Source organism: Onychomys torridus, chromosome 2, assembly GCF_903995425.1.
Source record: "Onychomys torridus chromosome 2, mOncTor1.1, whole genome shotgun sequence".
NCBI classification, from domain to species: Eukaryota; Metazoa; Chordata; class Mammalia; order Rodentia; family Cricetidae; genus Onychomys; species Onychomys torridus.
Window position 1 is genome coordinate 123,739,225 of NC_050444.1, and position 15,536 is coordinate 123,754,760.

At 50.9% G+C, this 15,536-nt stretch overlaps 1 protein-coding gene across 1 annotated transcript; it reads right to left on the reverse strand.

Annotated features, from left to right (window-relative positions):
- Positions 1-3,215: 3,215 nt before the first annotated feature.
- Mrpl37 (mitochondrial ribosomal protein L37) lies at positions 3,216-15,509 on the reverse strand. Its single transcript, XM_036179467.1, has 7 exons — positions 15,095-15,509; positions 12,702-12,885; positions 12,500-12,615; positions 9,987-10,172; positions 8,517-8,674; positions 5,354-5,557; positions 3,216-3,429 (listed from the first exon to the last, which is right to left on the reverse strand). The coding sequence occupies exons 1-7, from the start codon at positions 15,438-15,440 to the stop codon at positions 3,352-3,354; spliced, it is 1,272 nt and encodes a 423-aa protein (XP_036035360.1). The 5' UTR covers positions 15,441-15,509; the 3' UTR covers positions 3,216-3,351.
- Positions 15,510-15,536: the final 27 nt, after the last annotated feature.

A 15,536-nucleotide genomic window follows, 5' to 3' on the forward strand; every position in this document is an offset into this window, starting at 1 on the left:
AGATTCATTTAGCCCAGGCTGGGCAGGAATCCCAATGTAGGCAAGGATGACCATGAACCTCTGATCTCCCTGCTTCCACCTCCTGAGTATTTGGGTTACAGGAGTCCATCTCCACTCTCAGCAGGAATGAGCTTTTTAATGGATTGAGCACGGTCAGGCTCACTATGAGAATGTCATTTTGGCCCCAAGCCTGTTGCTTACAGTCCTGTGGGTAGTTCATGCTAAGTGTGACTCTGTATCCCTTTCCTCCCCCAACATGGACTTCTTCCTTCCTTCAGACTCGCTGCACAGCTAGGCACCTGTCCTTAGGCCCTGAGTCACACAGACATAATGTCACCCTATAAAAAAAGCAAAGTAGCCCAGCGATGGTGGCGCACGCCTTTAATCCCAGCACTTGGCAGAGCCAGGTGGATCTCTGTGAGTTCAAGGCCAGCCTGGGCTACCAAGTGAGTTCCAGGAAAGGTGCAAAGCTACACAGAGAAACCCTGTCTCGAAAAACATAATAAAATAAAATAAATAAAAATAAATAAAGTAGCCCAGCGGTGGTGGCACATGCCTTTAATCCCAGGACTTGGGAGGCAAAGGTAGGCAGATCTCTGTGAGTTCAAGGCCAGCCTGTCAACAGAGTGTGTTCTAGGACAGTCAGAACTGTAACACAGAGAAACCCTGTCTCCAAAAACTGGGGGGAGGAGGGAGCAGAAGAGACAAGGCAGTTGGGCACAGGGGATTTGGGAGTTCATCTCTGTAGAGGTGGCACTTGTCACCACATAGGAACTTTCTAGCTCAGTAAACTGTGGGTCTTTTAGCCTCCTCAGTTTCCCCATCTCTATGGGGGTGGGGATGCCCACCATTCCTCCTGCGTCAGTAGAGAAGCTGTGTTCAGTTTGGCTTGTGTGTGCTGTGGGCTCTGGGTCCTTATGACAGGACCATGGCCAGGCAGGAGGTCCTCACTCTGGGGAACACGGAGTGTGGCTGTAATGCTGGCCAACCCTCAGAGCTCAGGTTGCAAGGTCAGGGGCTAACTGTGCTTACTGAGGGCCTCTAGCCCTCACTCAGGCTGTTCGTCTCACCCTCTTCACCAGCAACAAGCCAGGCCCGATAGGACTTGGGCCACCCTGGGCTTCCAGCCATCACTGCGGCGTGTGGAGGATTACCATAGTGGCCTCCAACCGGCCTTCTCAGTCATCTGCCAATTCATCCTCTGCTTCCACCAGTGTTGAAGAAACTGCCTCTGACACAGCAATTCCACTGCCAACGACTTACCCGATGGCTACGCTGGCCAAAGTGGACTGGGAGCCACGAGCAGAGATGCTTGGTGCCACATCTCATATGACTAATCCCCGGGACCAACCTGTATGGCCATCTACAACCCCAACTGCAGCCCCAGAAGTAGGGTATGCTGTCCATGCCAGTGTGGCGGACCCTGAGACTCCCAAGACTAGGTAAGTGTGCAAAGAGGACACTAAGCATACACAGTTGTGTGCTTAGCACACTCACATCTTGACATGTGGAAAACAGGCTGATTGACACCTTGAGAGAAGGCTAGGGGTTGCTCGGGGGGGAGTGATCACTTTTGTTCTTTTCTAAAGTCCCTCGATCTTCACCTTTTGTTTTCATCCTTCAAGAAAATATCAAACTGGTAACAAGGCTCACCTGAAGCCCAGGCCAGACCATCTACCTCCCTTGGAAAGTCCAAGGTACTTGGTGCTCAAGGTCTCATGAGCCACCCCAACCTCCATTCCAACCCCCTCATGCTCCCTGTTCCCAGGCACCTGACACACCAGGTTCTCTCTCCATCTTCTTCCTGGTGACCCCTCTCGCCCACATCTCCCCCAGACCCACAGCCCTGCAGTTAGCTGTGAAGGAAGAGCATAGCCTGGAGTAGGACAGACTGGGCCCGGTGCTGACACTGTGGGATATTCCCTAGCTCCAAGGCCTCTCCGTGTTCTTCCCATCGGAAGCCTGAGTATTCACAGCCAACAGAGCCACCTCACCCAAGGCCTTGCCCTCTGTGGGAGTGGCAGTTACCCAATGATCTGTGACAAGTGAAAAGTCCCTGTAGACAGGCTCACCCATGTGTGAGCAATGTGGCTCTTGAGTTTTGTGGACCCAACTGAGGCCTCAGGTGTGATCACAGATGCACTGGGCAAGCTCCGGCTCTCTACTGCATTGACCTGTGCTCCCACAGGCACTGGGCCAACTTTCTCTGCAAACATCTACACACAGGTCTCTGTCCCCAGGTGTACACTGGGGAAGCTGACTCAGATTGTCAGCTGTGAGAGTGTGGGTTCTCATTTTAGGGAAAGAGAACTTCCACACACTCACCGGGCAATACTTTTCCTGACTATGACAGTGGCATTTGCTATACAACTACCCTGTTGTGCACAAGGCACAATGTCAAGTAGGACTGGATGTTATTCGGAGGGCAGCTGACCCAGGAAACTCATCAACTGAGCAGGAAACTAGGAATCTACAATGAATATTCTCTTCAGAGCCTCTAAGTCTCTAAGAGGTGTGGGTACACTTTAAATAACGCAGCAGTTAAGACCAGTGGCTGCTCTTCCAGACAAGCCAGGATCAATTCCCAGCACCCACTCGGCAGCTCTCAACCAGCTGTAACTCCAGTTCTGAGGGATCTGACCCTGTCTTCTGGCTTCTTTGGGCACTAGCCACTCACGGATACACATACATACAAGACAGACAAAACACCTGTATACATTTAAAGGAAATTTTTCCATAAGAACTTAGCACACATTTATAGTACCTGCCATGAGGCAGGCAAGACAGACTCATAGCTAGAATCTTCAAAATTAGAAAGGGGGGCAGGGATGTGGCTCAGTGGTACAGTACCTTTCATAGGTTAAATACCCAGTACTAAAAGAACACAAAACAAAAAACAAGAAGGGACAGGGTGAGAGGGCACAGGCCTGAAATCCAGTACACCATGCTAAGGTCAGAGGATGGCAATTTCAAGGCAAGGCAGCACAGGGCAACACTCTGTCTGAAAACAAAGTGGGGAGGGGAGGGGGGCAGCCGAAACCTCCAAGGGAGAGGATTTTAACCTCAGGGTTCAGATGAGGAAACCGGAACTCAGGCATGGCTCATCGGAGTCCAAAGCCCAGCTGCTCCAGGGCCTGCATTGTAAGAGGCAAGGAGGCACAAGGCATGGTCTACATACAGTAGTTCAGACAACCTCACACCAACACAGGCACCAGTGCAATACAAAGACTCTTTATTACCAGCAAGACCACAGACTGAGATGGAGTAGGAGGCTTGCCCAGGCCCAGGCACCACCTTCCTAGGATGCGAGCTCTTCAGAGGCAGGAAGGTGGGGTGTCAGGCCGCACAAGTTCACACAGCACCATGCAAGTACAGAGCCAAAAACTTCCTGAACGTCTCTGGCTGGAAATCGACAGGCCCAACGGGTTCCTGGAAAGAACACAGACCATTAGGATCCTGCTACCAGGTTTCACAACAAAAAACAAGACAGTTCACTCTTCTGTGACTTGTCAGTGCCCGGCGAATCACTATTTTTCTCCCACATCACCTTCCTGTGACCAAGGACACCGAGGAGCTGGTACTGTAGATATGCTGAGGGTTTATGTCACCCATCAGCTCCCTAAGTCCCCTCATTCCAACCCTAAGCAAGTGACAAGAGCTTCCCATTCTACACAGGTTTACAGGCCCCTGCTCTCACTGTGCTGGGCTTTCTAGACAGGTTTACAGGCCCCTGCTCTCACTGTGCTGGGCTTTCTAGACAGGCTTGCAGGCCCCTGCTCTCACTGTGCTGGGCTTTCTAGACAGGTTTGCAGGCCCCTGCTCCCACTGTGCTGGGCTTTCTAGACAGGTTTGCAGGCCCCTGCTCTCACTGTGCTGGGCTTTCTAGACAGGTTTGCAGGCTCCTGCTCTCACTGTGCTGGGCTTTCTAGACAGGTTTGCAGGCCCCTGCTCTCACTGTGCTGGGCTTTCTAGACAGGCTTGCAGGCCCCTGCTCTCACTGTACTGGGCTTTCTAGACAGGCTTGCAGGCCCCTGCTCTCACTGTGCTGGGCTTTCTAGACAGGTTTGCAGGCTCCTGCTCTCACTGTGCTGGGCTTTCTAGACAGGCTTGCAGGCCCCTGCTCTCACTGTGCTGGGCTTTCTAGACAGGTTTGCAGGCCCCTGCTCTCACTGTGCTGGGCTTTCTAGACAGGTTTGCAGGCCCCTGCTCTCACTGTGCTGGGCTTTCTAGACAGGCTTGCAGGCCCCTGCTCTCACTGTGCTGGGATTTCTAGACAGGCTTGCAGGCCCCTGCTCTCACTGTGCTGGGCTTGTGCTCACTGCTGGAGGCCCAGGAGGGATGCAGATCTGGACCCTGTCCTCAAGAAACTCCAGTCAGGTGTTTAAATACTGACAAGCAGAGGTGACAGACCTCAGTACAGAAGCAATACCAAGAGACTAAGGGCCTTTGTGTGTGTGACTGCCTCACTGACTTTCACATGTGAAGGGCAAGCAGAGCGAGCCGGGAAGCAAAGGAAGAGGAGGAGGTTTAAAGAGGGCAGACAATAGCACAGGGTACACACGAGGGCACACACGAGGACAGGAAGGGCCAAGGCAAGATGAGCACCCAAGCCCATGGTGGTGGGGTGCAGAGGCAGGAAATGGAACTGGAGGGTTAAGGGAGATCCCTGACCAACAGGCCTGCCGCTGCGTTCACACTCTAGGAGAAGAGCCTGAAGACAGGAAGGAGCTTCACTAACATGTGACTGGCGGGTGGCTGGGGCTGCAGGAGACAGGGAGGCTGAGGCCAGTGAGGGTCCAGACTCACATAGCATTTCAAGGAACTCTGACAGGCTGAAGGAGTCACCACAGAACTGACTCAAAATGTGAAGGCCACTCAACTCCACTGAGCCAGTCTGCACATAGCCTGTGTGGAACATAGTGGGTCCAGGACCCCACAGCACCTGTGTCCTGCCCTCACATCCTCAGAGTGCTTCTCGCTGCATCCTAGCCTGAGGGGTTTAATGCCATCACTGCCACTGCACAGACAGCTGCTGGACATCAGCTGAACCCCACGTGCAGCAGGGACAGGGTCACAGGAGGAGATCCCTATGGCTGACAGTGACTCCAGTGCTCCAAGCCTGCCTTCAGCGATATCCACAAGGCTGCATGACTGTGCCGTAAAAGACACTGATGATCATAGGGGAGTGGACCCAGGGACAGTCTCCCACAGCAAGAACCAAAGAGAAGGGCAGGCAGATGTGGGTGTTCGGTTCCTGAAGCCCCTCCTGCCAGAGCAGGCCCAACTGAGGCTCACTCTGGATGGACAAGTCAAGGCCTGCCGTAATCACCAGGCTTGAGGAAGCTGGACTTACCACCACTACCTTCTTTTTGATGACTGGGCGACACCAGAAGTGCCGGTAAAGGAGCTGGTCTGAGTCCATCCATACCAAATTCTTGATGCCCTCATTAGAGGCCAGATCTGTGGTGTTCAGCTGCAACACAAGGAACTGGAAGACACGGCCATCAGTGCCCACGCTCTGTACAACTATGGGCCGCTCCAAGACCTGGGTGGCATCCTAAGGAAAGTGGACAGGCGAACAAACTCTGCAGCAGGAGAGGACACTCCAGGCACCCGACCCCACCTTTAACACCTATCTGCTTCCTTTTTGACTTCACCTCAGGGCAGGTAAGGCAGGATGAGGAGTTCAACAGTCCACAGCCAGCCTCCCCACCACCCAGCCACGGCGCCCAAACATCTACACAGCCAGGCCTTCCCCAACCCAGCCAGGCCCCCTCCAACCCAGCCAGGCCTCTCCTCACCTAGTCTGGCCTTCTCTGCCTCAAGGCCCCAGAAACCTGCTCCTCAACTCCAGTACTAACTCCCACTGCTGACTGGCAGTTACTGGGCAAACCCTCAAGTTCAGGCGAGTCAGAGGTTAATGGGGGGGAATCCCCAAACCTCTGCCTTACCCAACAGGACAACAGTAAGGTCAGCTATCAAAGGCTTATGATAAGAGCTGTCACTCAGTCTCCACTCCATCTGACAAGATGAGGAGACAGACTCAGCACGGGAAACTGACCTGTCTGCAGTCAAATCTGCCTTGCTCCTGAAGGCCTGGCATCACTGGGTACTCCTGGAAGCTGACTGTCTATATTGCAGTCAGTCAGCTGAGTTTCATTTGCTTACTGCAACCTGTCACAGTCCTGGAAGGTGTACTCCAGGCATGTCACAGCCAGGGCCTGTACTGATCTTATGGTAACAGTAATGACACTCAGGAGTTACGGGAGCTTACCCAAGTCCAGACACCCTGCTTGTTTTCATAGATTCCTGCTTCACAGACAGAAGCTAAGGTTTGGAGATGTTTGTTCAAGGCCACCCTGAGGCGTGAGCTACATCAGGTAAGATTGCTGTCCAGGCTGCACCTGGTGTCCCAGTGTACCTGACAACAATGCCTCTTTCATTCTTAAGTGAATTTGTTTGTTTGTTATTATTTTGTTTTGTTTTGTTTTGAGAGAGCGTTTCCCTGTGTAATCCTGGCTGCCCTCAAACTCAGAGATCTGCCTGCCTCTGCCTCCCAAGTGCTGGGTTTAAAGGCGTGCGCCGCCGCCACCTGGCTCTTAAGTGTTCTTGTTTGGGTAACTCTATGGCCTGCCTTTGCATACTTTGTAATGATCCAGACTGCTACTGGCCAAAGATCCCACAGTCCAGCCACAAAAATCAGGGCACCCCTGATGCAAAAAATGCTGCTGCCTTGCCCCCCCAGGGCTCACCTGACTTTAGGACTAGCTAATGGAAGTCCCAAGTGTGGGCCCCTCCAGGGCTGTTGGTCTTAGAAATACCTGTTCTTAGCTGCATGAGAAATAAATAAAGAGAAGTACCTGTAAGTGGTAGCTGAGATTCAGTATTGACTCTTATCTCCCTCTACAGATCAATAAAACTGCAGGTAGTACATAAATTTCTCAGCAATTTTACCTTTTACATGGAGGCTCGTCCCATAACTGCTCAACCTCACAGCCCCAGGAATAATTTGCACCTGGAGATGGTGGAGGAGGCTGCTTCTCCTATCTAACTGGGTGGCAATCAGCCAGCACTGTTACCTAGGCCTTTCTGGCAACAGCTGGCAGAGAGCACACTGAGCCTGTGGCCCTGGGACATGGCATGTGGCTGCTTCCTTTCTTTGCCCAAACTGGGGGCAGCACATCCTTTTGAAGCTGTAGGAATCACAGATCAACCTCTGCTTTCCCACTCATTAGTTGTGGGTTAGTGGTGATTTACCTCATCTTGCAGAGAGTTTAGGAAGTATACAGTGAAGAAACAGGACTGCAGCAGCTGCCCACTGTCTGCCCACGACTCTTAAGATGTTAAGGAGGCCACATGAAGACACCAGTTGCTAATCTCTCTGGTTCTATTTCTTACCATGCTGGGGATGGAACCTGGGGACTTACACATGCTAGGGAGGTGCTCTACCACTGAACTATATTCCCAGACCACTCCAGGTTCTCAGCTATAAGATCAGAAACATAAATTAGCCTTCCCGAGCCTGTCTCTTCATCTATAAAGTGAGGGTAACAGCACCTGCCACACAGGTTGTTCCAAAGAGCAAACCACGTGAGTAGCTCTCCAACTTCAGTGCAGAGTTCCCAAACTCAAGCTTGCACCAACCTTACCCAGAAGGCTCAACTGCTGACTGCTGGGCCCCACTCAGGACCTCCCACTCAGTGGGTCAGTGAAGTACATGTTCATCAAGCTCTGATAAGGTCCTATTGCTCCTCCAGGACTGTATTTGGAGAACCACTGATGTAACATGTGAGATGTGTCAGGTGCTCAATTCAGTTCATTCTACTCCCCACTCATGCAGTCAACCACACCCAACCTGCCAGTATCTACACCAGGCGGGTGGATGGAAATCCCAACTCCCTCACTTCCAAGAGGACCGTGGGCCTTAGGTTCTAATTGAGACCTGGGAGAACAGCAGGAGCTCTCAGAAATACGCCCCATGTTCCCACTCCTACCCACAACCAGGCCTTTTCCCCATCTTCTAGACAGCTTTCTGTGACAACCACTCAGTCTCCATTCTACACCATTTAGGTCTTGGGACTTCCTCTTAGTATTGAGGGCCACTACCAAGTGGCATCATGTACCCCTGAAGGCCACCCAAACTGAGAGAGCACTGCCTGGCCTCACTTCCTGGGCTTCCTGACGATGCCATGTGCTCCAGTTCTGACCCTGAGAGCAGACAAGCATAGGCTCCCGAAGAGGGTGTGCCTTGTTCCCCCCTCTCTGCACACTGCCTGTTGGAAATGGCAGGGTGAAGCGATTAGTTCCCTGAGAGCCTGGCATACTGGAGAGTGGAGTTCTAAATGACACCAAGGACCGCTGTGTCTGGACCCCAGGAGAGGACAGCTGGTTGCTACAAGTCAAGCAGAACTGCATTTTCCTGAGCCTCCTCCCTGTTCCAGTCTTCCTGGGAGTAGTCTTTACAGTAGGAGGCCAAGCCCACAGAAAGCAGTTCTAGGCTCTTCTCACACACATACCCCATAAAGGAGCCTAGCCTGAGCTAGGGCATTCGCAAAAGCAAACAGGAGCATCTTGGCTCTTAGCTGTTCCGGAAGAAAGCGGTGTGGCCGTAAATTGGCCTTTTCCAGGACATACAAGGTGTGGGGATGGGGGTAAGGATAGCCCTCCCCGAATCCTGCAAGAGAAGAGACAGGAGGAGTGAGGAGACGCAGACTGACCAGCCTGCCACAGAGCCTCAGGAGAGTACTCCTGACCATGGCTCAGGGCAGGTACTAAAGACCTGAAGGAGACATTAGTACATAATCGTGCTCACAGATCTATGGATGGCTACTGAGGAGCTGAGACAGAAGCCAGAGGTGCTCTATAAAACCCAGAACGCTTTAAATGTTACCATTTGGCTCATCACAGAAAATGCTTGCCAACCTGTAGCAGGTGCTTCCTACACACACTCTAACTCCATCCAAGTGCACAGATGACAGTGAGACCAAACCATGGATAACTAAAGCTGTGGCCGTACTGAAGACGACAGACGTCCGCACTCTAGATTAGTAACGAATGACTTGCCTCACACTTAACAACTTCAGCTTAGCACCTGTTCGCTTCAGACATGATACCGTCACGTCATGAACATTTCTGAGTGGCTATGAGTAAATCTCTGGTGGGCGCAGTGCTTCTAGAATAAGTGCCTGGAATCAGTGAATGTGGGCAAAGAGGAAGGAGAAAGAGACAGAGGACATGGGCTCTGAAATCCAGAAGAGTGCTAAAACAGACAGGACTTTCCTGCAAGCCTCGGTCCTCTAGGCTGCTCCATGCGGCCACGGACACCCAGCAAACATTCACACTAAGATCTACACAGAAAGCAGGGAGAGCCCATGTGGAGCCTGTGCTGCCTGTGAGGTGCTCACAGTGTAGAGGGGAACCAGAGAGGAAAATCATTCACATTCCAGCACAGAGATGTGTCAAGATCCAGGGTGACTCAGGGGCTGTGGGAAGGTAACTGAAAAGTCCCTGATTGAGACTGAGAGTTCAGCACTTCTGGGGGGAAGTGATTCCTAACATGAATGGCAGAAGAGTCAGACTTAGGAAGCATGGACTGCCACATAACTTCCAGAAGAAGATAAACGCATCTGTGGTGCCAAGCACCCACAACTATAGTATATCCTTTCCCTTAAAAAATTAAATAGGGGTACAGAGATGGCTCAGAGGTTAAGAGCACTGGCTGCTCTTTCAGAGGACCCAGGTTCAATTTCTAGCACCCACATGGCAGCCCACAACTGTCTGTGACTCCAGTTCCAGGGGATCTGACACCCTCATACCAATGCACATAAAATTAAATAAATTATTTAAAAAGGTCAGCTGGGGCTGAAGAATCGACTGTGGTTAATAAATAATGAGAACCACTAATATGACACTCTTGTTTTAAAAAACTAACTAAAACGCACATTCCTCATCTCTGTCCCCTAAAATCCGAAGGCCTTGATCCTTACCTGTGTCATCTTTCACATCATAAACATGGCACTCCTGAAGATCAATGGTCGGAGAGACGGGATAGAAGGTTTCCAGAACGTGACTTCTGGTCGCTTCCACTTCCTCTCTGGAGGCAATGGTGGGCAGAGGGTCCTTGGCACTCAGTATGGTACCACTAGTACCTCGGACCTGAAGGAGAAGAGACTCTAACATGGGGGGAAGATGATTAGTCTAACCTGGTCTTTTTACAGCCCTCAAAGTGTGAGGCCTTCATCCTCCCAAACCTCAAGTCCAAGTCTGCTACAGGGTTTTTAGATGACCTGCCTGCTCACAGAACACACACACAGCATTAGAACATTAACCGTCAGCCTGGGAGGGTGAGGAACTAGAACATTCTATTCCCTGGGTACTCTCCTGATAAACCCCGAGGCTACTGACTCCTGGGCATCCTGTATCTTCCCAAGTACCAGCTCCAAACCAGGAACCCCAAAACAGAGCAGAATTGCCCTTTGCTCTCAAGGAGCCCCCAGGAAGCGAGTGTGCTAAGGAAGGCATTAGCCAAATGCAAACACAGCCCTCTGAAAAGCCCTGGGCGCCTCCTCAAGGAAGCAAAACCTTAAAATCGGGAGACAGAGGCAGGTGCATTTCAGTGAGTTCAAGGCCAGTCAGGACTCCAGTGAGACTGCCTCAAAAACAACAAAGGTATCTGAAGAAGGAGAGAGCTGGTCTCTTACTGGGATCAGCTAATTCTTCGAGAGGGCTGTACTGTTCACGTAAGCACTGAGCAGCAGCCCTGGCTTCTGGCCACTGGAGTTCCATCTCCATCCCCACTCACGCCATCTAAGTCACGACCATTAACACTGTCTTCAGACACTGCTCAACACCCCACTGTCTCCAGGTAGGAGTCTGTCAGGCACTGAAAATGAAGACTAGCAAGCAAAAGCACAGAGGAACAAACCAGGGTGACTGGAACATGCCACTGGAGGGCAAGAGACATGGCAAGAGAAGTCCTGTGAGCAGGGGAAGGCGGGGGATTTTCAGACCCAGGCAAAGGGCCGGATTCTTCTTAACAAGAGTGAGAAAAGCCAGACAGATGAAAGCCCCTCGGGTGAGCTGGACTGGCGTGTATTCTACATGGGGATGCAGATGGTCAAAGGAGACACTCACAGAGAACCAACCAGTGAGCTTGTTGTGAAAATGTGGAAATGGTGTCTGCATTGTTCCCATGGGAAGCCACACGCCGCCTGACAAAACGTGTTTAGAAAGACTGTTGTCAGCATCCTGAGTGGCTCTGAGGGGCACCACCCCCTCCCTGCAGGTGCCTGGGTTTCAGAGAGAGTAAAAGCTCAGTGTGAAGGTGATGGATCAGGACTGTTGTAAGATCAGAAACTGGTTTGGTCAATGGCACTGCCATTTAATTAGCAGGCAGTGTCCCAAGATACGTAAAAAATGGACGCTACATCTGCAGATGGCTAACTTCTGCAGTAATTGCACCTCAAGATTAGTTTCCTAAGGCATTTCCTGTTTCCTCACACAAATGTGCCTAGACCTCTCCTAACCTTGGGTTTTAGGTTCTCCCGCAGATCCCTCTAGTGTGGTTTCTAATTCAATTCCCTCCACATCCCTCCTCCAGTGACAGCTCAAAATGGGGCAGTTTAATTAGAGGTAATACTTGACAACGGGCCAACAAGTACTCTCCATTAATGAGGTGCACTAATTTCCTTAGTGGTGCCATTACCTCTGCCAGGCTGACTCCTTGCCAGAAGTCCATATGCAAAGGGGGAGATGAGGAAACCTGATCAAACAGACAGCCCAAGTCCCAAGTGTGCCACAGCCGGATGCCTCCCTCCACAAGGCCATCACTTAGAACACCTGGACGACACTCCTGTCTGAAGCCAGCATGCACTGCCTAGCACACAGCACGGGCAAAGGCAGACAGTGGGAAAGCTGGATATCAAAAGCTGTAAGTGACCAACTCAGGCACACGGGAAGGGAGCCCCAGAATAGGGATAATACTAGAACAAGGTGGACAGCCCGTGATAAATGATGGCTCTGGGTTTCAAACAAGGGGACACATAAGGAAGAAAGAACCCCTCCAGCAGCTATGCTAACATGGCTGTGGGAGGGTGCAGGAGTATGGAAAGGGAGAGACAGCTGCTGAGTGTGGTGAGGGTGGAGATCACTGTGTTGTATTAGTTCCTTGTCTTTGGCATTTAAACTCTCCCAAGCATACTGTGGGCACTCAACAGATATGGACTGCTGTCAATGGTTGAATGAAGTCTCAGAAGCGGTTCAAAACAGAAACGAGAAGCTGGGCACGGCGGTGCAGACTAGAGGATCCCAGGTCTGAGGCTAGCCTTGCGGAGTGAGACCCCATAAAGGGTGTGTCTGAACCTGACAGTATGCAGCAGGAGCAGGATGAGAGGGATGAGATCTGGGGGTGGGGCTGAGGACAACAGAGAGATTACACAAAACCAAACTGAAAAACAAAACCAAAACCCAGCAAGGCCTTCGGGTATATAGGATCACTAACCTCGATTCCAGGTGGTGGCTACGGAGTAGTTTTGAGCAGACATCCGCCTGGCCAGAGAAGGGTGCTTGAAAATCTGGGATTTACACAGCTGTATGAGGCTGTTCACAATGACTGGGCTGGGGGAAATGACATTTGAAGACTTAAAGCAGTATGTAACTCCACACTCCTCAGTTGAAAATCTATCTTATTGGGGGAAACTCACCAGTAGCTCTCTCTCTTGGGGATGTCCTCAGTGGAATGCCAGAGACGGGCATGAGAGATGACATTCAGAACACGTTCTTCTTGGTTCTCTATGTAATTTCTTGGATCATCAACAAGACTTAGCACTTTCTTGGGCAGGCCTTCTATTAACTTGGTCTTAGTTAGCCAGAGAGCCTGCTTCATACCTTTGGGACAATCATAACAAAACAAAGAGAGAGAGAGAGAGAGTTCAGGAAGAGATGCTCATGCTGACTGGGTAGGACCACGGAGAAAAGGCCATCTCAAGAGAGGGCTGGGTTTGTTTTGAGACATCAAGAGCACTTCAGGAATGACAATCTACTCCAAGGTGGTGAGAACTGATTATGGGACTGAGTGCCTGCCATGGGGGGGGGGGGGGGGTGTCAAACCATGCTCAAGACTGCTGAGACCCCTGCTGACTCCCTCCAGGCAAATGAATCAAAGCGTGAGACTAGTTCAGTGGACCAGCCCTTCACTTAAAGTCCCTTCTGGTAACCCACATCCTAACCTTGACTAGGAAAACTCCCATGCATACCAAACTTACCTCATATTAGGTCTGAGTCCATCACAGCAACTCAGTTCTGCCACTGGTGCACAAGAGCAGCTATGGGCAATAATTTACATGTGCACACATTGTATTCCAGTAAAACTTTATTTATAAAAACAGGGAGCTGCTTAATTAGCTGACTCCAGCTCTGTGATATGTATTGACAGCAATCTCAGAACTGCCATTTACTGAACATCACTTCTGTGTAATGAACCTCTCCATAAGTTAGATGGAATTTCATGTCATGAAAGGGGAAACTTGGACAAGATTGGGGGGTTTGCTTCAAGTCACTTATCTTTAAGTTGACAAAGTAGAACCTGAGCTTGTCTACCCTAAAGTCCACAGTCTCTCCATAACCTACATTGGCTTCTCAGGCTTTTTGCAAGGCTTTGTTGTAATTTTATAAGACCTCTCTATGACTTTTGAAAGTATAGGACAGAAGATACATTTTCAGACTAGTTTAATGAGTACAATCTTAACTTCTAAAACACATCCACTTGGCATCCACTACCAGGGTCACTCAAAGGGGTCATGTTGCATGAGACCCTTCCCAGCACCTTCTGAGTCCACTGAAAGTGGTTAACAGCTAGAAAACTCAGCTTGCAGGTAGAGGAATGGGCATTTTAGGAGGCTGCCCTATGGCCATCAGTTTTTCCAAACTTATGATTGGTTCTGTTAGCCCCCAAGCCCTGCCAGATCTCTTTTGTTCCTAGCTATCCTTGGGAAAATACTGCTCCCACATAACCCAATTGCTTTTGCTTGTCGGATCTGCCCTATGCTCATCCTGATCTGGGCAAAGATGAAAGTTTGAAGAATGAAGAAAGGCATTCTTAATTAATCAATCTCAAAAATAATTCCTGATGATACTGAGAAGCAGACAGGTTTTGGCTCAAGACATTTTGATCTGTTCTTAAAGAGTGACAGGCCCCTAAGTGAGTAGACTTTTGTGTGCAAATCTCTTTCCTTGAAAACACATCCTAGACTTTTAACAAAAGACATTGACCTGGGAAACTAGTGTTGGAGACCCTGCTTCACTATTGAAAGGAAAAGTATCAGCTCAGGACCCCCAAGACAAAGTTGTCAGCACAAAGGAGATTTATTTGCTTTGTGCAAATAAAGGGCAAGCAATAAGAGACAAAGACAGGAGATAGAGGACAAGGGAGCAGGGGAAGGGAACAAGGAGAGGGGGAAGAGGCATTTGTCCCAGAGTGGGACAAAGGACTGCCTCTGGTTCGAGGAGACCGACCCGCGGCACACAGGAAAATGGCAGCTTATAAAGGTAAAGAAGGAAACCCCGTGTTAGGATGTTAGGTGTTTAATTTTAATTGGACACGTTAACTAGGTGAGCCAAATGGGGGGGGGGGGCTTTTGATTGCTGGGCTTCAATACTTTGATAGCTGGACCTTGATGGTCAGCCTCAAGAGGAGGAAGAGGACAAATAAGGGACTAGATCTTAGGGTTTAGCTTTAGGAATGTAATCTAATGGTTTTTAGCAAGGTAGCGGGAATGAGAGAGAAGGGCAAAGCCTGCCAGAGCCATGTTTGCTAGGCCCAGGCTGGCTAGAGTCCCTTTAACTATCACCTTTCCACGCATGTATAAGCAAATCACTTCCTCTCTGTTACAGTTGGCGACCCTAGAAATGAGATAACCCTGGAAACACTCAAATTCTCCATTGCTCCCTCTCCCAACATTGCCTTTTACATCCCACTTGATCCTGAGAATTCTTAGAAGGTGGGTGTCACTCCTCGGTTTCTTGACTCTCCCCAGGGTCGGGGGGTTACTGCTGAAGAGAGAACAGGGTCTCCTTCCCGTTTGTCCTGTGGCCTCACCCTCAAGGAGTCGGCAGCGCTGGTGGAATATGTAGCAGGGCTGGTCCTTGTACAGAGGCTGCTTGGGGATCGGGGGCGCCCGGTGGAACCGTGGATCATTCCAGCCGCGCTCCCACGGCGGGAAGATCGGCCGAGCCAGCCCCGGGACGAAGTGCATCTTCCCCTCGTAGGTAATGGGCTCCAGACCCGGGATCTCGTACACCCTGTCCAGGGGGCGAGGCTCGGGCTTCCGCGTGGAGCGCACGCCCCACTCGTACGCCCCGCGTTTCGGGGCCCCGCAGCCACCGAGGCCGAGCCTCCCAGAGCCAGTGAGCGCCCGCAGAGCGGGCCCGGACGCCAACGCCATACCGATCCAGTCTCCACAAGACCTCTACCTGGACGCCGCCATCTTTTCCCGTGCAGGGGATGCCGGGAGCGAAAGGGGCCGGGCGCAAAGTCGCAT